The 21,062-nt window shown below is 42.2% G+C and overlaps 1 protein-coding gene and 1 long non-coding RNA gene across 2 annotated transcripts; both read left to right on the top strand.

The window, feature by feature from the left end:
- The first annotated feature begins 44 nt into the window (after positions 1–44).
- Positions 45–1,245, top strand: LOC110013320. The gene is made up of 2 exons (XR_002874933.1): positions 45–432; positions 692–1,245. It is a non-coding gene; the product is annotated as an uncharacterized LOC110013320 (long non-coding RNA).
- Positions 1,246–1,855: 610 nt separating this feature from the next.
- LOC101175347 lies at positions 1,856–21,044 on the top strand. Its single transcript, XM_011485728.3, has 19 exons — positions 1,856–2,283; positions 2,498–2,863; positions 4,842–5,195; positions 5,443–5,808; positions 8,532–8,885; positions 9,115–9,480; positions 9,969–10,340; positions 10,586–10,951; positions 11,442–11,813; positions 12,718–13,086; positions 13,184–13,549; positions 18,360–18,713; positions 18,786–18,803; positions 18,900–18,963; positions 19,059–19,102; positions 19,517–19,667; positions 20,121–20,234; positions 20,410–20,477; positions 20,747–21,044. The coding sequence occupies exons 1-19, from the start codon at positions 1,891–1,893 to the stop codon at positions 20,768–20,770; spliced, it is 4,881 nt and encodes a 1,626-aa protein (XP_011484030.1). The 5' UTR covers positions 1,856–1,890; the 3' UTR covers positions 20,771–21,044.
- The last annotated feature ends 18 nt before the right edge of the window (positions 21,045–21,062 follow it).

Raw genomic sequence — 21,062 nt, forward strand, 5'->3', positions numbered from 1 at the left:
TATGAAATGAAATTGAATATGGGGTAAACAGCTACAATTGGTTTATCTTGTTATGTGTTTTTCTAGAGTCAGGGCAATCCTGTCACACCAGTCCCCCCACCAACCTGTCAGAGAATCAATGTGCCTCTCTGTGCCAACCTGCCATATACTGAAACCATCATGCCAAATATGCTGGGCCACAAATCCCAGGATGAAGCTGCCACCGCGATACGACAGTTTTCTTCACTTGTTAGAGGACAATGCTCCTCTCATCTGAAGCCATTCCTGTGCTCTGTCTACACGCCCAAATGTGTGTCAGGAAGAGCACAGCCTCCATGCAGAAGTCTGTGTGAGAAAGCAAAGTCTGAGTGTGCGACATCGATGACGAACCTCCGCTTTCAGTGGCCTGAAGCCTTAAAGTGTGAAGCATTCACCACAGAGTCCTGTGAGGAGGTGAGCAGACAGCATTTTTATTTGCTAAAAGTAGCTTTTTCTTTATTTAAAATATGTCTACTCCTCATGAACATGTTGAATCAGGACCAAGACTTTTTACAAAAAGAAGTATTGATGGGCTGTTTTTCGGCTGTGGATCTTCAGTGCTTTTTAAAAAATGTAGATTTTTCACAAATGAATTAATAAATAAAATTAAAATTTAAATAAGTGGTAAGCATCTTTTCCAACAATAGGGATTTTTTTTCCTCTGTATTTCCAGGGTCAGGATGTCTCAGTCGCACCAACTCTTCCAACGCCAACCTGTCAGAGAATCACAATGAGTCTCTGTGCCGACCTGCCTTACAATGACACCATCATGCCAAATATTCTGGGACACAAATCCCAGGATGAAGCTGGTTCAGCAGTATTTCAATTTCTTCCACTTGTTGGAACGAAATGCTCCCCTCATCTGAAGCCCTTCCTTTGCTCTGTCTACACGCCTAAATGTGTTTCAGGAAGCCGTCAGGCTCCCTGCAGAGCTCTCTGTGAGCAGGCACGCTCTGGCTGTTTGCCAATATTGACAATTATTGGCTTTCAATGGCCTCAGCATCTAAAATGTGAAGAGTTTACCTTGGAGTCCTGTGAATAGGACTTTGCAATTTCGTAAGTCATGAATATCAGACCAGTGCTAAAATTCTGCCTCTTTGGTGATAGCTTTATGGTCTTAGCTGTAATTGCAAATAGAGCAACATAACAATTATTTGATAAACATTGATCACCACATATATAATGAGACCAGTTTGCTTCAAGTTTTGCATTAAAGACCTACTATAATGAAATTGGAAGTTTTGATGTTTTTAACATGTTCATGTGTCATTTTTCTCATGATAGAAGACATTTATAAAGTAAAGTTTAAATTTGCATTTCCGAGTATTTCTTTATTCAAAACATGAATCAGGAGCATATGGAAAAAATGCTGTTTGAAAAAGCTTGTAGTTCTGATGTAAAAGCTATAATCTGCAGGACACAAGCTCCCTGCTCCTCCCCTTATTATGCATCCACTTGCAGACAAAGAAATCCATTTAGGTCTTTGTTTTTCTCGTCCGAACTGGCATCTGGCTCTAAACTGCAGATATTGAGGCGGTCTACTATGTGACAACACTCTGAAGGCTATGAAAGTGCTTACCGTTGACCCTGTTTATGGTGCCAGCTGTATACAAATTTTCCTTTCCTGAGAAAATCGAGAACAATATGTTGTTATGCCTCACATCTAATCAACATTCATATAGACTTTCTTCACCCAGAGCTTCTGCTCAGATTGGCGTCATGACATTTAAAGAATCCTAGTGTGTCGTGACCTTCACAGATGTCTTTAATGAACATTGAGTTTGAAAAAACTCACTCAATAACTCCACCCACTGCTTAAAGCAGCAGACAAATTCAGTTCATTACTCATTTTTTGCGGGACCACTGAGAGCCATGAAGCATTTCTTTCTGCTGGTTGTTTCTCTGCTGCAGTCTCCTCAGCTTGCAAGAACACAGACACATGACAAGACAAGCTGTAAGCCAATGACAACCAGCTTTTGTCAAGGTTTGGGGTACTCTACTACCCCCCACCCAGATGGAGTTCAAGGATTCAATTTAAGGCAAATTGGCCAGATTGTGGAGACGGCCTGTTCACCACACATCGCTACGGTAATGTGTCGTGTTGTTGTCCCAGAATGTGGCTCAGAGAGTGACAGCAGGAAGAAACCGTGCAGAGCTCTGTGTCAGAAAGTCAAGAGGGACTGTGAGTTCACTCTGATGGCTAAATGGTTGTTCTGGCCAGTGAGGCTTGGATGTGATACTTTACCAGAATCTGACTGTGTGCAGGTTAGTATACCTTTATGCCAAATTTCTATATAAGTTTTATCTGAAAACTATAAATGAACACTTTACTCTAAAAAGAATGGTGTATCTGCTCCTGTTTGTGGATGTAGACTGAAAACCCTCTAAATGATTGGCCAAATTGTTGTTATTTTTTTGTCAGAAAACAGTTACTATAGTCATTTTTTCAAGGAAAAATGTTTTTTTCTTTTGCTGTAAGGATGAAGGGCTTCTAGTCCCACCAGTCCCCCCACCAAACTGTCAGAGAATCACTGTGCCTCTCTGTGCCGACCTGCCATACACTGAAACCATCCTACCAAATGTTCTCGGCCACAAAACCCAGGATGAAGCTGCCACCGCTATACGACAGTTTTCTTCACTTGTTAGAGGACAATGCTCCTCTCATTTGAAGCCATTCCTGTGCTCTGTCTACACTCCCAAATGTGTGTCAGGAAGAGCACAGCCTCCGTGCAGAAGTCTGTGTGAGAAAGCAAAGTCAGAGTGTGCCACATCGATGACAAACCACCGCTTTCAGTGGCCTGAAGCCTTAAAGTGTGAAGCATTCACCACAGAGTCCTGTGAGCAGGTGAGCAGACAACTTCTGATTGATTGGGATATTTCATGGAAAACCACATAATAATAATATTAAATTCAATAAATAATACATTTTATGGGCCAATGCAATGTGGTTTGGGTGGCAGTCAAAGGCAGGTGTCTTGGTGGCCCAACGTCAGGTCATGGAAGTTGATTTTTGGGACGTCAAAATGTCATACTATGCTGGCTACATATAGTCAGGCTCACCTCCAACCACCTGGGCTCTGAAAATCTATTCCTTGGGACTGTCTAAAATTCTGGAATTATTTATGATGAGAGGTAGCAGGCTGGTGTGGGGTTACTCTTGAGCTCCTTAGCTCATTTGCCAAATTTTGGAATTTTCCTTAGTTGAGTCTTCTCATTGGTTGGGTCCTGTCTCTTCACATTTGGGCAGGGGATACATCTCTGACTGTGATTCAGGGCCTTCAGGCTAAACAGCAGTTCAGGGTTTCCAGCCTTCCTGGAGTCTCTCAGAGGGGTACCAGAAAGTGACCAATTGGCCGACTACAGTGCGACCTGGAGGGGCATGATTGCAAGGAAAACCTTCCCTAATCTGAACCCAAAGGAATTTCTGTTGTTAGATTTCTGTGCTTTCAATTTTTCATCCATAACAAAAGCTGTGTTTGAACATGAGCCTGGTCATCTGAGCACATGGTGCCAGGACACCATAGGCGTACGATTAATGATCATCTTTGTGGTGGTTTCAGGCATTCTTTGACCATGTGTCTTGGACACTTAGGTAAATAGAGGGGCAAAGCTGTTCACTGATCCCTACCTGGTTGGATCCACTGGCATGGGAAGAGCCGGTGCAGTGGCAATCCCTAAACTCAGTGGGGAACATGAGAAGTAAGGGACATTATCAAGCAAAAGTCCTACCAAGCCTTGTTGTTGGACTCCTAAGGCAGTTGACAGGTACTGTCAACTGGGCTGTTGTGAAGGCAAAAAATAAGTCATGGAAGAAGTTTGATGTGGCCACAGAGAAAGACCACCAGTCGGCCACAAAGATATTCTGGCAAAAGTTTTGGCACCTCAGGAGGAAAAAGCAGTTTTCTGCAGGCACCAATAACAAAAAAGGCAAGGAGGTGTTGACTTCAACTGAGGATATTCTCAGGCCGTGGATGGAATACTTGGAAGTTTTTATGCTTTCTATTGAGAGACCAGAGGCTTGGAACTCTGTGGTGGGGCTATCCATTAACTAAAATAAAGGCATTGTTGTTGTCTATTGGCAAAGCGCCGAGGGTGGAGAAAGTCCACCCAGAGCACTTTAAGCCTCTGGATGCTGTGGGACTGTTTTGGCTGAAACGTCCCTGCAGCATTGTGTGGCAGTCAAGGACAGTACCATTGGACTTGCAGACTATGGTGTTGGTTCCCCTTTTTTTAAGAATGGGGAAATCACTCCTCAGTCTCCCTTGCAAAGTATATTCCAGAGAAATGGAGAATATGGTACAACTGATAGTCAACATCAGATTCAGGAACAAGAGTGCAATTCCCGTTGTGGACCAATGAACCAGCTCTGCACTCTTCATAGGCTGTTGGAGGGTTTGTGGAAGTTAGCTTATCCAGGGTATGTGTGTTTTGTAGATTTGAAGAAAGTGTTTAGCTGTGTCCCCTGTGGTGTCCTGTGAAGGTTGCGCTATGAGGGATCGAGCAGCCTTTGCTGAGCGCAGTCAGGGATTGGACAGCAATACTAAGGCTGTGTCCATTCCTTGAATGAATGGAGCAGGAGGTTGGTTTGCTTATTTGGCTGTTGGTCTGACCTTATCCCAGTGAACGTTGGACTCTAGCAGGGCTTACCTTTATCATTTGTAATGTTCAAATTTACGGCTTAATTCTTTTTGGCACAGTCAGTGACGTGAAGGGTATTGGGGACCATAAGATTTCCTTTCTACTGGATGATGTTGTCCTGTTCTTTGTGGGACCAATGAGAGACATGAAGCATGTGTTTCTGCTGTTTTTTCTCTCTGCTGCAGTCACTTCAGTCGGCAGGAACACAGACAGATGACAGGACAAGATGTAAGCCAGTGACAACCAGCTTTTGTCAAGGTTTGGGGTACTCTACTACCCCCCACCCAGATGGAGTTCAAGGATTCAATATAAGGGAAATTGGTCAGATTGTGGAGACGGCCTGTTCACCTCACATCGCTACGGTTATGTGTCGTGTTGTTGTCCCAGAATGTGACTCAGTGAGTGACAGCAGTAAGAAACCGTGCAGGGCTCTGTGTCAGAAGGTCAAGAGGGACTGTGAGTCCACTCTGAGGGCTAAATGGTTGTTCTGGCCAATGAGGCTTGGATGTGAAACTTTACCAGAATCTGACTGTGTGCAGGTTAGTATACCTTTATACCAAATTTCTACTTAAGATTTATCTAAAAACTATGAATGAACACTTTACTCGTAAAAAGAATGCTGTGTCTGTTCTTTTTTGTGGATGCAAACTAACAACCCTCTAAATTATTGGCCAAATTATTGTTGTTTTTTTGTCAGAAAACAGTTACTATAATCATATTTTCAAGGAAACTGCAATATATCAGATGCAGATGCCACCTTTAATTTTTCTTTTCTTTTGCTGTTAGGATGAAGGGCTTCTAGTCCCACCAGTCCCCTCACCAACTTGTCAGAGAATCACTGTGCCTCTCTGTGCCGAACTGCCTCACAATGAAACCATCATGCCAAATGTTCTCGGCCACAAAACCCAGGATGAAGCTGCCACCGCGATACGACAGTTTTCTTCACTTGTTAGAGGACAATGCTCCTCTCATCTGAAGCCATTCCTGTGCTCTGTCTACACTCCCAAATGTGTGTCAGGAAGAGCACAGCCGCCATGCAGAAGTCTGTGTGAGAAGGCAAAATCAGAGTGTGCCACATCGATGACAAACCTCCGCTTTCAGTGGCCTGAAGCCTTAAAGTGTGAAGCATTTACCACAGAGTCCTGTGAGCAGGTGAGCAGACAACTTCTGATTCATTGGGATATTTAAAGGAGCAACAAGTAATAATACTATTAAATTCAAATAAATAATACATTTAATGGGCCAATCCAATGTGGTTTGTGTGGCAGTCAAAGGCAGGTGTCTTGGTGGCCCAACGTCAGGTGATGAAAGTTGATTTTTGGGACATCAAAACTTCATACTTCTGGGAGGGAATAACCCCAGGCTTTTGCAATAAGTCAAGAGATACTTGCTACATATAGTAAGGCTCACCTCCAACCACCTCATGGGCTCTGAAATTCTATCCCTTGAGAGGGGTGGGACTGTCTAAAATTCTGGAATGATTTATCATGAGAGGTAGCAGGCTGGTGTGGGGTTACTTTTAAGCTCCTTATCTCATTTGCCAAATTTTGGAGATCTCCTTGGTTGAGTCTTTCATTGGTTGGGTCCTGTCTCTTCACCTTTGGGCAAGGGATACATCTCTGACTGTGATTCAGGGCCTTCAGGCTAAACAGCAGTTCAGGGTATCCAGCCTTCTTGGAGTCTCTCAGAGGGGTACCGGAAAGTGCCCAATTGGCCTGTGACAGTGCCACTTGGAGGGGCGTGATTCCAAGGAAAACCCTGCCTAATCTGAACTCAAAGGATTTTTTGTTGTTAGATTTCTGTGCTTTCAATTTATCACCTATATTAAAAGCTGTGTTTGAACATGAGGGTGCTCATACACTGTATGTGCACATGGTAACAGGACACCATAGGCATAAGATTGATGATCATCTTTGTAGTTGTTTCAGGCATTCTTTGACCATGTGTCTTGGGCACTTAGGTAAATAGAGGGGCAAAGCTGTCCACTGATCTCTACCAGGTGGGATCCACTGGCATGGGAAGAGCCGGTGCAGTGGCAATCCCTAAACTCAGTGGGGAACACAAGAAGTAAGGGACATTATCAAGCAAAAAAAGAAGTCCTACCAAGCCTTGTTGTTGGACTCCTAAGGCAGTTGACAGGTACTGGCAGTCTTAGTAAGCTGGGCTGTTGTGAAGGCAAAAAATAAGTCATGGAAGAAGTTTGATGTGGCCACAGAGAAATACCACCAGTCGGCCACAAAGATATTCTGGCAAAAGTTTTGGCACCTCAGGAGGAAAAAGCAGTTTTCTGCAGGCACCAATAACAAAAAAGGCAAGGAGGTGTTGACTTCAACTGAGGATATTCTCAGGCCGTGGATGGAATACTTGGAAGTTTTTATGCTTTCTATTGAGAGACCAGAGGCTTGGAACTCTGTGGTGGGGCTATCCATTAACTAAAATAAAGGCATTGTTGTTGTCTATTGGCAAAGCGCCGAGGGTGGAGAAAGTCCACCCAGAGCACTTTAAGACTCCGGTTGCTGTGGGACTGTTTTGGCTGACACGTCCCTGCAGCATTGTGTGGCAGTCATGGACAGTACTGTTGGACTTGCAGACTATGGTCTTGGTTCCCCTTTTTTAAGAATGAGGAAATCACTCCTAAGTCTCCCTGGTAAAGTATATTCCAGAGAACTGGAGAATATGGTACAGCTGATAGTCGACATCAGATTCAGGAACAAGAGTGCAATTCCTGTTGTGGACCAATGAACCAGCTCTGCACTCTTCATAGGCTGTTGGAGGGTTTGTGAAAGTTTGATTATCCAGGGTATATGTGTTTTGTAGATTTGAAGAAGGTGTTTAGCTGTGTCCCCTGTGGTGTCCTGTGAAGGTTGCGCTGTGAGGGATCGAACAGCTTTTATTAAGCGCAGTCAAGGATCGCACAGCAATACTAAGGCCATGTCCATTCCTTGAATGAATAGAGCAGGAGTTTGGTTTGCTTTTTTGAGCCACGGCACACTTTAACCTTGACAAAAATCCCGCGGCACACAGGCATTCAAAAATTAAAAAAAAGGAGAAACTCAAAGTCTGTATTGATCTACAGCCCCTTCGCAATCTCACATGCATTTTTGTGATAATTGTGGCAGAAAAAGCTGGAAGTTGCAGCTGTTTTCTAAAAGATGCAATAAAAGTTAAAACATTTAAAAACTGTTTGATGTGTTTTCGTTGGGGTTTCAAGATGTTTAACAAGTAAGACTCATTGTGCGCTGGGACGCTGTCACTTTAAACCAATGCATCATGGAAGATGTAGTGCATACAGTCGCCGAACGCCAGACAGACTAGCGTCTCTGAGCTTTATTGTTTTGTTCACTTGTTCCATGGTCTGATACCGGATCCCGCGGAAAGCTACACCCTTAAAGACAAGCTGTAGCTGTTATTTTGTGTTAGTACTGAGCGGCTTTATGTGCAGAATCAGAACAAGGGAGTGAAGAACAAGCCTGTTTGAATGAACAAAGAGCTGATATCCTTGAGATGGTAAATCTTTTTAGATCAGTTAATGAGGGCAATTTCCCACGGCACACCTGACCATCTCCCACGGCACACTAGTGTGCCGCGGCACGGCACACTGGTTGAGAAAAACACTGGACTAGAGCAGGAGTTTGGTTTGCTTATTTGGCAGTACATCTGACCTTCTCCCAGTGAACGTTGGACTCTAGCAGGGCTTCCCTCTATCATTGGTTTTGTTCAAATTATTTATGGACAGAACTTCTTGGCACAGTCAGGCGCGTGAAGGGTATTGGGGACCATAAGATTTCCTCTCTACTGGATGATGTTGTCCTGTTCTTTGAAAGACCACCGAGAACCACGAAGCATGTGTTTCTGCTGTTTTTTTTCTGCTGCAGTTGCCTCAGCCAGCGACAAAACAGACAGATGACGGGACAAGCTGTAAGCCAGTGACAACCAGCTTTTGTCAAGGTTTGGGGTACTCTACTACCCCCCACCCAGATGGAGTCCAAGGATTCAATTTAAGGCAAATTGGTCAAATTGTGGAGACGGCCTGTTCAACACACATTGCTACGGTAATGTGTCGTGTTGTTGTCCCAGAATGTGGCTCAAAGAGTGACAGCAGGAAGAAACCGTGCAGAGCTCTGTGTCAGAAGGTCAAGAAGGACTGTGAGTCCACTCTGAGGGCTAAATGGTTGTTCTGGCCAATGAGGCTTGGATGTGAAACTTTACCAGAATCTGACTGTGTGCAGGTTAGTATAACTTTATGCCAACTTTCTATGTAAGTTTTATTTGAAAACTATAAACGAACACTTGGTGTCTCTGGTCTTTTTCGGTGATGTAGACTAATAACCTTCTTAATGATTGGCCAAATTGTATTTTTTTTCTGTCAGAAAACAGTTACTATGATCCTTTTTCCAGCAAACTGCAATCAATCACATCCAGATGCCACCATAAATTTTTCTTTTCTTTTGCTGTAAGGATGAAGGGCTTCTAATCCCACCAGTCCCCCCACCAACCTGTCAGAGAATCACTGTGCCTCTCTGTGCCGACCTGCCTTACACTGAAACCATCATGCCAAATGTTCTCGGACACAAATCCCAGGATGAAGCTGCCACCGCGATACAACAGTTTTCTTCACTTGTTAGAGGACAATGCTCCTCTCATCTGAAGCCTTTCCTGTGCTCTGTCTACACGCCCAAATGTGTGTCAGGAAGAGCACAGCCTCCATGCAGAAGTCTGTGTGAGAAGGCAAAGTCAGAGTGTGCCACATCGATGACAAACCTCCGCTTTCAGTGGCCTGAAGCCTTAAAGTGTGAAGCATTCACCACAGAGTCCTGTGAGCGGGTGAGCAGAAAACTTTGTATTTGTTAGAATTAGCCTTTTCTTATCATTGTTTTAATGTTTTCTCCCCAGTTAAATATAAAATAGATTAATTATTTTATTTTTCACTCATTGTCTTTTAATGTTATGAGATATTTTGTTACACTTTCTAGTAAAAAAGAACCTATGTGAAAACACTTCCCATTAACCCTGTTTATAGTGCCAGCTTTACCCAGAAATCGCTCCTTTTGGGAAAATCACAATCAAAACCACATGTTGTTTATGCCTCTCATCTTTTCATTAGTTTACTGACTTTTTTTCCTGCTCTAAGTTCAACTTGGTTTCATAACGTGCTGAGCATCGTTTTGTGTCATATGTCATAAATAAGCATTTTGTACGAGCAAACTTCACTCATTAACCCCCACAACTTTTAGCAGCAGACATGTCAGTTCATACCCCCCCCCCTTTTTTTTTCGGGACGACTGAGAGCCATGAAGCATGTGTTTCTTTAGGTTGTTTCTCAGCTGCCAGCTTCTCAGCCGGCAAGGACGCGGACAGATGACAAGACAAGCTGTAAGCCAGTGACAGCCAGCTTTTGTCAAGGTTTGGGGTACTCTACTACCCCCCACCCAGATGGAGTTCAAGGATTCAATTTAAGGGAAATTGGTCAGATTGTGGAGACGGCCTGTTCACCACACATCGCTACGGTAATGTGTCGTGTTGTTGTCCCAGAATGTGGCTCAGACAGTGACAGCAGGAAGAAACCGTGCAGAGCTCTGTGTCAGAAGGTCAAGAAGGACTGTGAGTCCACTCTGAGGGCTAAATGGTTGTTCTGGCCAATGAGGCTTGGATGTGAAACTTTACAAGAATCTGACTGTGTGCAGGTTAGTATACCTTTATGCCAAATTTCTATGTAACTTTTATCTGAAAACTATAAATGAACACTTTAATCTTAAAAAAATGGTGTATCTGCTCGTTTTTGTGGATTTAGACTAATAACCTTCTTAATGATTGGCCAAATTGTTGTATTTCTTCTGTCAGAAAACAGTTACTATAATCCTATTTTCAAGGAAACTGCAATCAACCAGATGCAGATGCCACCATTAATGTGTTTTTCTTTTGCTGTTAGGATGAAGGGCTTCTCATCCCACCAGTCCCCCCACCAACCTGTCAGAGAATCACTGTGCCTCTCTGTGCCGACCTGCCTTACACTGAAACCATCATGCCAAATGTTCTCGGCCACAAATCCCAGGATGAAGCTGCCACCGCGATACAACAGTTTTCTTCACTTGTTAGAGGACAATGCTCCTCTCATCTGAAACCATTCCTGTGCTCTGTCTACACGCCCAAATGTGTGTCAGGAAGAGCACAGCCTCCATGCAGAAGTCTGTGTGAGAAGGCAAAGTCAGAGTGTGCAACATCGATGACGAACCTCCGCTTTCAGTGGCCTGAAGCCTTAAAGTGTGAAGCATTCACCACAGAGTCCTGTGAGCGGGTGAGCAGAAAACTTTATATTTGTTAAAGTTAACCTTTCCTGATAATTGTTTTAATGTTTACTCCTCAGTTTAATATAAATATATATATATATTTTTTTCAATCATTGTCTTTTAATGTCATGAGATCTTTAGTTACACTTTCTAGTAAAAAAGAACCTATGTGAAAACACTTCCCATTAACCCTGTTTATAGTGCCAGCTTTACCCAGAAATCGCTCCTTTTGGGAAAATCACAATCAAAACCACATGTTGTTTATGCCTCTCATCTTTTCATTAGTTTACTGACTTTTTTTTCTTGCTCTAAGTTCAACTTGGTTTCATAACGTGCTGAGCATCGTTTTGTGTCATATGTCATAAATAAGCATTTTGTACGAGCAAACTTCACTCATTAACCCCCACAACTTTTAGCAGCACACATGTCAGTTCATACCCCCCCCCCCCCCTTTTTTTTTCGGGACGACTGAGAGCCATGAAGCATGTGTTTCTTTAGGTTGTTTCTCAGCTGCCAGCTTCTCAGCCGGCAAGGACGCGGACAGATGACAAGACAAGCTGTAAGCCAGTGACAGCCAGCTTTTGTCAAGGTTTGGGGTACTCTACTACCCCCCACCCAGATGGAGTTCAAGGATTCAATTTAAGGGAAATTGGTCAGATTGTGGAGACGGCCTGTTCACCACACATCGCTACGGTAATGTGTCGTGTTGTTGTGCCGGAATGTGGCTCAGAGAGTGACAGCCGGAAGAAACCGTGCAGAGCTCTGTGTCAGAAGGTCAAGAAGGACTGTGAGCCCGCCTTAAGGGCGAAGCGGCTGTCATGGCCATTGAAACTGCGGTGTGAATCGTTACCAGAGTCAAACTGTGTGCAGGTAAGTGCCTCGTCTTCGTTGTAAAGATTAATATTCTTTTTACAAAAATAGATTTTTCTGGTTTTTTTGTGAGATTTACAGTATATTTGGATGTATGTTGAATGGTTCTGCCACTGCAGAACCTTCAGGTTTATAGATCACCAACTAACGGCATTAATGCCATCAATTGAAAAACTGATCTGTGACAAAAAGGAACCAAAACTTTAGGAATAGCATCAGTACTAGGCCTGTACAATATGAGAAAAACTTGCGATTTTTGATATTAATGATCAATATTACAATGAACATGTAACTTGCGATACATGAACGAATAGCAAAACAACCAAAAGCATTTACATTTCACTGCAACATTAAATTTTATTCCAAATGACCCCAGTCTTAATAGGAGGCAAGCATCTAATAAAAAAGGACTCCATATGATTGGTCAAATGCATAGAGGGATTTATTTAATTCGTTAAATACTTCAAGCTGCCATAACGTTGTTTTAGCACATTTAAGGTAACCATTTATTGCAATCTTCACCGTCTTTGCGAAATGCGTATTGCACAGCTTAATATTGAGATAATTTGCGATTTATTGTGCAGGCCTAATCAGTACTAGAACAGTTTGTGGTTTCTGTCCAGTTGTCAAGACAAATGAGTCAATTTATCAATTATTTAATTGAATATATTGAATATATTCACTAAAACTTTCGTTAATTTTTAGTTACCATTAAAAAAATGCTGAATAATTTCATTAAGTGGAGTCAGAACTTAGTCCCTTAAACTTGAAAGTCCTCCAAAAAGGGGTTTGGGTTCAAATGAAAGACATATTCACACTACATAACAAAGGTAAAAATAAAAATACATATGTAACTATCTTACCTTTTCTAACATAGACATTTTAAAATTATTTCTGTTTCCAGGGTCAAGACGTCCAAGTCACACCAACTCTCCCAACACCAACCTGTCAGAGAATCACTGTGCCTCTCTGCGCCGACCTGTCTTACACTGAAACTATCATGCCAAATATTCTGGGCCACAAAACCCAGGATGAAGCGGTTTTAGAAGTACATCAGTTTTCCCCACTTGTTAACGTTCAATGCTCCCCTCATCTGAAGCCCTTCCTGTGCTCTGTCTACACGCCCAAATGTGTGTCAGGAAGACGTCAGGCTCCCTGCAGAGCTCTCTGTGAGCAGGCACGCTCCAGCTGTGAGCCACTAATGAGAAGTTTTGGGTTTCAGTGGCCTGATGGTCTGAACTGTGAAGCTTTCACCTCGGAGTCCTGTGAACAGGTAACCCTGCAGTCAGGAAAATTAGATAGAAAAAAAAGTTTGTAAATATTTACTGCAGTTTTCATTTGAATTTTTTTTTCTTTCTCTGTTTTTCAAGGTCCCTCCCCTCAGATATCTAGAAAAATCTCCTTCCTCATGTCAGGCCATCACCTCTCCTTTTTGCAAAGACCTGCCTTACACCCAAACCGTCATACCTGGCATCCTTGGCCATACAACGCAGGAAGAAGCAAACCTGGCAATTAATACTTTTATGCCTCTGATAGAATTGAATTGCTCCCCTTATATGAAGCCCTTCCTGTGCTCCGCCTTCTTTCCTAAATGTGTATCAGGGGCAGCTCAGAGCCCCTGCAGGGTGCTGTGTGAGCAGGTGCGATCCCGCTGTGAGCCAGTGCTGAACAGCTTTTCCCACAAATGGCCTAAAGACCTCAGGTGTGAAGCATTTACAAATGAACACTGTGGACAGGTAAGCATTTTTCACTTTTATAACTAATCATTTTGTGGTTTTGATATATGAACTAGAAAACACCCACTCGCCTCTCAGGCAGGCATCATCTGAGATGTTTTTCCCCAAAGCTGGAACCATCTTGGGAAAAGGAGATTATTTATTTTCAGGGTGTTTTTGGTTTTAATGCATGATACTTTTGGCACTGAACTGTGTTTTGTTTTTATTAATTTAATCAAATGGTATACATAAAAACATGCATAGCTCCATAAATCTTTCTTCAAAGCATATTTTAAGAAAATTTGGATTTTGATTATATTTTTCTAAATCAGAAGATGTTTTCTTATTTTATAAAGTAAATCCAGTAACAATTTTTACTGTACATGTGTGAGAGAAAAGCCTGTAGTGACTATTATATCATTGGTGGATATACTTTTTATAGAAAAGTTACCTTAAATGTTTAATTAGGTACAAATTAACATTTTCACTAGTATTTATCAGCTAATCATCATTGGGGAAATGTTTCTGTCCAGATTTGACTTTTTATTTCAAAAAGTTGTTCAATTTTCAGGATTTTGAAGACCTACTCTGATGTGTTTTTGATGTTTTTAACATCTTCTTATGGCATTTTTCTGATTATATAGGACTTATATTAGGAATATGAAGCCCAAAATTTGCATTTCTGAATATTTCTTGATTCAAATTGTTGTGTATCAGTTGCAAACAAAAGAATTTAGTGTTTGAAGTTAGTTAGTGAAGAACCTCCTCCACGCTCTGGGGCAAAGAGGCCAAGGCCCTGAAAAGGCAGTAAGGAAGGACCGAGTCAGTGTCCCAGGAACCACAGCACAACGGCAACAACAACTACCTCCACCACCACCACCGGTCAAAGACTTGGATCCGGCAGCACCAGCACCACAACCACCTCCATCTAAGGACTCAGCTGCACCAGCATCACAACAACCACCGCCAGCTAAGGACCCAACCGCAGAACCACAACAACAATCACCAGATTTGGCCCCAGAAATACCACCATCTGACCAGCTGTGGGCGCCCCCTGCTACATCTACTCCCAGTGAAGACTCACTTTCCTTTTCGTCCCCCCCACTTTCACCCATGGCCCTACCTAGCCATTTTGATAGCCTCATTAAGTCAGGAATTAAGATGGCTCCCCTAACACCTGTGAGCCTCACACCACACAGGAGCTCTCCTACCTCTCCAGCGCCCCCTCCTTATCCTTCACCCAAAGTCCCTCCAACACGTCCTTCATCCAAAGCCCCTCCAACACGCCCCCTCCGTCGTTCACCCAAATCCCGTCCAGCTCCCGCTCCTCCTGGTCCATCACCCAAACTGCCCTCAACTCGACCTCACCTGCACGCCTCTAGACGTGCTATTCCCCAGAGCTAGGATGAAACGGGCCCCCAGTGTCCTAGGACAGGTTATGTCAAACTGGGGCCCTGTGATGAACAGCTTCCTTCTGGTGCTATACCTGTAGTTGCACCACGTAGAATGCAAAAAAGGGCAGTTAGACTGTCCAATCAAAGAAATCTATTTGATATCCCTTGCAAGAAGGTTTTGACCAGTCCCAAGGAAACTAATCTCAAACTTGCTGCACTCAATGTCAGATCTTTATGCAACAAATCATTTTTTATCAATAATATTATCTCTTCTTTTAATCTTGATTTTATGTTATTAACTGAAACATGGCTTGACAAAAACACAGGAAACATAGTTCTAGTTGAATCAACTCCCCCCAACTACAAACATGTATCGGAAATACGAGAAAATAAAAAGGGTGGAGGCGTTTCTGCACTGTTTAGAGATAATATTGCAACCCGCAGACTATCATTTGGTGTGTTTTCATCATTTGAGTATGTGTCCTTTGAGATTGAGTTAAAACAAACTCCTCCCTTACTCTGCATAGTCATGTACAAACCTCCTCAGCACAGCCAAAGTTTCATTGATGATTTCACTGAAATGCTCTCAGTTGTGTGCACAGACTTTGATGGTCTAGTCATTACAGGTGATTTTAATGTTCATGTTGATAATGTCAATGACAGAAATGCAATGTCCTTGAAACCTTTGATCTAATTCAGCATGTAAGTTGCCCCACCCACAGCAGAGGGCACACTCTGGACCTGCTCATCACAAAGGGGGTTAATATTTACAATGTCAGTGTGGTTGATGTCGCCCTCTCTGATCATTTCTGTGTATTCTTTGACCTGTCTGTTGCTCCCAAACCACCGCCTGGCCCTGCAGTTGTCCAAAGGAGACAAATAAATGAGAGCACTAGGGCACAGTTTGTAGAAATGATAAACCCTGAAAACGCCTCTGGTGCCAATGTTGATGAAATGCTGAATTCTGTTACTTCTAGCATCTTGAATGTTCTGGATGCCATTGCCCCTATGAAGGTTAAGTTGAGAAAACATAGACAGAAAGCTCCCTGGAGGAACGATGATCTAGTCAGGGCACAGAAACAACAGTGCCGCAGAGCTGAGCGAAAGTGGCGCAAGTCAAAACTCCAGGTTCATTATGAAATGTATAAGGGGGAGTTGTACGCTTACAACCAGATCTTATGCAGAACAAGGGAAAGGTACTTCTCTGAAATCATTGGAAGTTGCAGCAGCAACTCTCGTGTCCTGTTCACAACAGTAAACAGATTAACTAACCCTCCAACCCAGCTACCAATAGAACTGGTTTGCACACCTAAATGTAATGAGTTTGCTGTATTTTTTAATGACAAGGTTCAGGGCATTAAAAAAGCCATCAACTCCACAACACATATATCTATCCAACGGCCACCTACTCACTCTAAGCTGACTCACTTTGTACCTGTCACTGACCAAACTGTCCAAGAGACCATCACCCGTCTGAGCTCGTCTACATGCTGCCTTGATGTGTTACCCACTAGATTTCTAAAGTCTGTCCTGAACAGTGTGTTGCCATCAATTACTCAAATGGTTAACATGTCTCTTCAATCTGGAATATTTCCCGAGGCCTTAAAAACTGCAGTCATTAAACCTCTCCTGAAGAAGAGCGGTCTTGATCCCACTGTACTGAATAATTACAGACCTATCTCTAATCTGCCATTTTTAGGAAAAGTCCTTGAAAAAGTTGTCTACCAACAGCTCACTGATTTTCTCTTATTAAACAATTCATTTGATGTTTTCCAGTCAGGTTTTAGACCCCATCATAGCACAGAAACTGCCCTTATCAAGGTAACCAACGACATCCGCCTGAACACTGATGATGGCAAAGTCTCTGTCTTAATCCTGCTAGATCTGAGTGCTGCCTTTGATACTGTTGATCATGGGATCCTTTTGCACAGACTCCAAGACTGGGTTGGCATCTCTGGATCTGCCCTAAGTTGGCTCAAGTCTTATCTGGAAGACAGGAAATACTTTGTTGAAATTGGGAGTTGTGTCTCAGACTACATGGCCTTGACTTGTGGTGTGCCCCAGGGATCGATCCTGGGACCCCTTCTGTTCAACCTCTACATGCTGCCACTAGGGCAGTTAATACGCAGTAATAACATATCTTATCACAACTATGCAGATGATACTCAGATCTATGTGTCACTGACAACAGGTGAACATGGGCCGGTCGATTCACTCAGCCACTGCCTCCAACAGATCAGTGCGTGGATGCAGAACAACTTTCTCCAACTAAACTCAAACAAGACCGAAGTTATTATTTTTGGCCCACAGAAACAAAGAGAAAGTGTCAGCAGCTACCTTCATTCTCTGTCTCTTAAACCCTCAAATCAAGTCAGAAATCTAGGGGTAATCATGGACTCTGACCTAAACTTTAACAGCCATATCAAGTCAGTAACATCAGCGGCATTTTACCATCTGAAAAACATTGCCAAAATCAAAAACATGTGTCAAAGCCAGACCTGGAGATACTTATTCATGCATTTGTCTCCAGTAGGTTAGACTACTGTAACGGCCTGCTCACCGGCCTCTCCAAACGAGCTGTAAAACAGCTTCAGTACATCCAGAATGCTGCTGCTCGAGTCTTGACCAGAACCAGGAAGTATGATCACATTAGTCCTGTGCTCAGGTCTCTGCACTGGCTCCCTGTACCTCAAAGAATAGACTTCAAAGCAGCTCTGCTTGTGTACAAGTCTCTCCATGGCCGAGCACCAAAGTACATCTCTGACATGTTAGTGCCATATGAACCATCTCGTACTCTGAGGACCTCAGGGGCAGGCCTCCTGTTGATTCCCAGAGTCAGAACTACACAAGGGGAATCAGCGTTTCAATATTCTGCAGCTAAAATCTGGAACAGCCTCCCTGAAGTCGTAAGACAGGCCTCTTCTGTGTTCATGTTCAAATCTAGACTTAAAACATTTCTGTTTAGCCGTGTATATGACTGAAAGGTCCTATCTGCACTTTTCTTTCCTTTCCTTCCTTTATTTTTAAATCAATTTTCAATTTTTCTTTTTTTTTAAGTAAATTTTACGTTGATAATTTCTATGATGTATTGTGATTTTAATGTATTTTTCTGTTTTGTGAAGCACCTTGAATTACTTTGTGTACGAATTGTGCTATACAAATAAACTTGCCTTGCCTTGAAAAAGAGCATCTTTGTGAGGTAGAAAACAGGCAGGCCACAAGCACCTGCTGTGAGCTCTGAGCAACAGGGAAGGGAAGGGGGGCGGGGTTGTTTACTCCCTAGCCATAATTCATAGGCAAAATTCTTATGAACTATTGCTGCTCTGCTGAAACAATGTCCTAAAAAATGACAGTTTTTTATTTTAGCTAAAGATTTCAACCAAAAAAAGGACTGAGACAAAGTCGGGCCTAAAGTGACAATTTTTCTGTTTCTACAGTACGGCATGAGCAGCAGCGGGGGGGTCTGTGAACCCATCACAATACCCATGTGCCAGGGCTTGTCCTACAACCAAACCACTGTTCCAAATCTTATGGGCCACACAAGTCAGAGAGAAGCGGTCTTGAAGATGGCCTTCTTTAACTCCATAGTGCAGGCTGCGTGTCCGGCAGACACGCAGCTCTTCCTGTGCCGGGTGTACGCCCCGCAGTGTGTGGAGGGGCAGGTGCAGCAGCCTTGCAGGTCATTGTGCGAAAAGGCAAAGCGGGACTGTGAAGGTTTGATTGTCAACTTTGGGCTCTCCTGGCCAGATGAGCTTCAGTGTCACCTATACCCAGAGGAAAACTGTATATCTGTGAGTAATAAACATTTGCAATGAGGATGTATTTTAGGTTATTTTATTTGTCCTTTTCCTTTTCATTCACAGGATAACAGCAAATTGGAGGTAATATACTTGACAGTTTAACAACAGAAACATGTAAACATCATTTACATCATCATCTAAATCTTGATCCTAAAGAAAGGTTGCTCTCATTTCCAGGTGCTGCGTGCTGAAGAGGTTCTTGTCAAACTCAATGCTGGGGGCTACACAATTCATGGCAAACGTCAGTCCCTTTTCATCTATTTTAATAATAATAAATATATATTTTTTTAATTGATAAAAAATTTGGACACATTTATCTTCTTGATGAAAATGTAGCGCTGACACTGAAGACTGCCCAGCTGCTCATGATTCTCATGGATGTATCCTTTCAAATTTGGGGCTCAGCAGATAAATACAGAGAGCAATCATCCATTAAATGTAGTAAATATTTTAGTTAGATATCAAAAACAGTTTTTTTGCAACAATTTTAGCCCCTTGATGCCTGAATTTACTGTATTTCCTGCTATGAAAATAGGATCACTTAAGTTTTTGCTAATAATGCTAAAGTAATGTCATTTTAGAGTCAAAGTGGTTAGCTTCATATTTGCATTAATATGCATCAAGGGGGTGAGCTAAGTGATTTGCATGGACAAATACAGAATAGAAACTGAAATTAGTTTGGAAAAGATATGAAAATAACTAAAATCTGTGAAAACTCTAAATAAGTAATTTTATAAAAAGTTATACATGTATATATGAATGACCAGTATAAGCTCTTTAACCAGTTCTTTTAGAGAAACAAGTCAGGAGACCTGGATGTGGAGGAGTTCCTTAAGCTGCAGCATTTTGTGGCTTACATCAGGAGGGAGTATGCAGAGAACTACGAGAGCAGGAATCCTCCTGCTGTCACACAGACCCAGATGAAGAAGGCCATTGTTGCTCATAGTATGAAACTGTCTGCATGTTGTTCACCTTTCTGCATATCCCTCCAGGGGTCGACACATCGAATCACCTTTCACTGATTGACAAATTTGGATTGATTTTTACACTAGATGCCCTTCCTGACACAATCCTGTATTTTATCCAAGCTGGGGCCCCCTTGTGGCTACATACTTAGATAGTAGCGTGAAGGGTCTTACCTGAGGACTCACACTGGATTAAGCTCATAGTGCCCCCTAGGAAACAAACCCTGGTTTCCCATACACTAGTTCAGTGAAACTGTATAACACTGAATATGTTCATTCTGATGACTTAATCCCGAATCCTAATTCCAGCTGTAGTCCTGCTCAAACTGAATATGGACCCAAAATTTTAAAACTTTTCACCACATTTCATATTTTCGTGAGAACCTTTGCAGCACTCTTATTTCCTCTAATGATTTTTTCTTATTCTGTGCAGATTTTAACTTGGATGGGGAAACGTTTGATGCTCTGTGGTCTGTGCACCACTCCAAAACTGGGATTGACTATGATGATTACGTGGCAGTGTTGACTAAACTTTATATCCTCCAAGGTAACCAATCTTTCCACATTTTTTTTCTTTTCACAAATTTTTAAACTTTAACCTTAACTAAATTTTCTCCTCTGTGTCTAAAAACTGAATTTTAAAGTGTCTGCAAAAAAAGTATTTGTTTTATCGGCCACTTTTAATTAGTGACCAGCTGATTTAAGGGTATTTCCTCTCTCAGATCGTTTTCAGGCCCACCTGCTTAATCTGCCGTGTAACTGCCACGTGGCCAGCTTTTCTTTGGAGCAGGTGAGTTTTAAATGTTTCTAGAAATCAGGTCAAATCCATAATATGAAGCAGAGACGCTGTCTATGCTTGAATCTACAATTAAGGGCAGACATGTGGAAATCTTTTTTCAGCTGTTAGTAGTTTTTTTGTTTGTTATTTTTTGTTATTTGATACTTGTAGTATCTTCATGGAGATTGGGCAAATTCTGATTCCTTTTATACTTTCTGTACTACTATAGTTCATTTTGTCTCACATGAGTGTTTGTTGTTAATCGACATTTCCATTTTCAGTTCATGAAGGCAGCCATCATGTGAAGGTTTGTGAAGTTCCAACAACAAGAAGACGTCAAACAACAACATGGCTCTCTAGTACAAAGATTTCTAAACAATCTGGGAAATTTGAACACAGTCCTTGTATGTTGTTAGTTTTTACAATCACTTTTGAAAAAAACTGTGCCTTAAATAAAAAGTTGTAGAGCTTGTTGACATATAGAAATTGTCTGTTTTTACTTTTTTTCTACTGTGCTTCAACGAAAAATAAATGGGAAAAGATTTACAAGATTAAGTATCAATAAAGACGTTATTACCACAAGGTGTCAGACCTGAA

This window comes from Oryzias latipes, chromosome 16 (assembly GCF_002234675.1).
Source record: "Oryzias latipes chromosome 16, ASM223467v1".
NCBI lineage: Eukaryota > Metazoa > Chordata > Actinopteri > Beloniformes > Adrianichthyidae > Oryzias > Oryzias latipes.

Excerpts from the sequence above, each read along its gene's own strand:
- LOC101175347 (XM_011485728.3), top strand. The coding sequence starts at position 1,891 with ATGAAGCATTTCTTTCTGCTGGTTGTTTCTCTGCTGCAGTCTCCTCAG. Across the intron at positions 19,103-19,516 it reads TGCTCATGATTCTCATGGAT|AGAAACAAGTCAGGAGACCT; the intron begins GTATCCTTTCAA and ends CAGTTCTTTTAG. Across the intron at positions 20,235-20,409 it reads TAAACTTTATATCCTCCAAG|ATCGTTTTCAGGCCCACCTG; the intron begins GTAACCAATCTT and ends TTCCTCTCTCAG.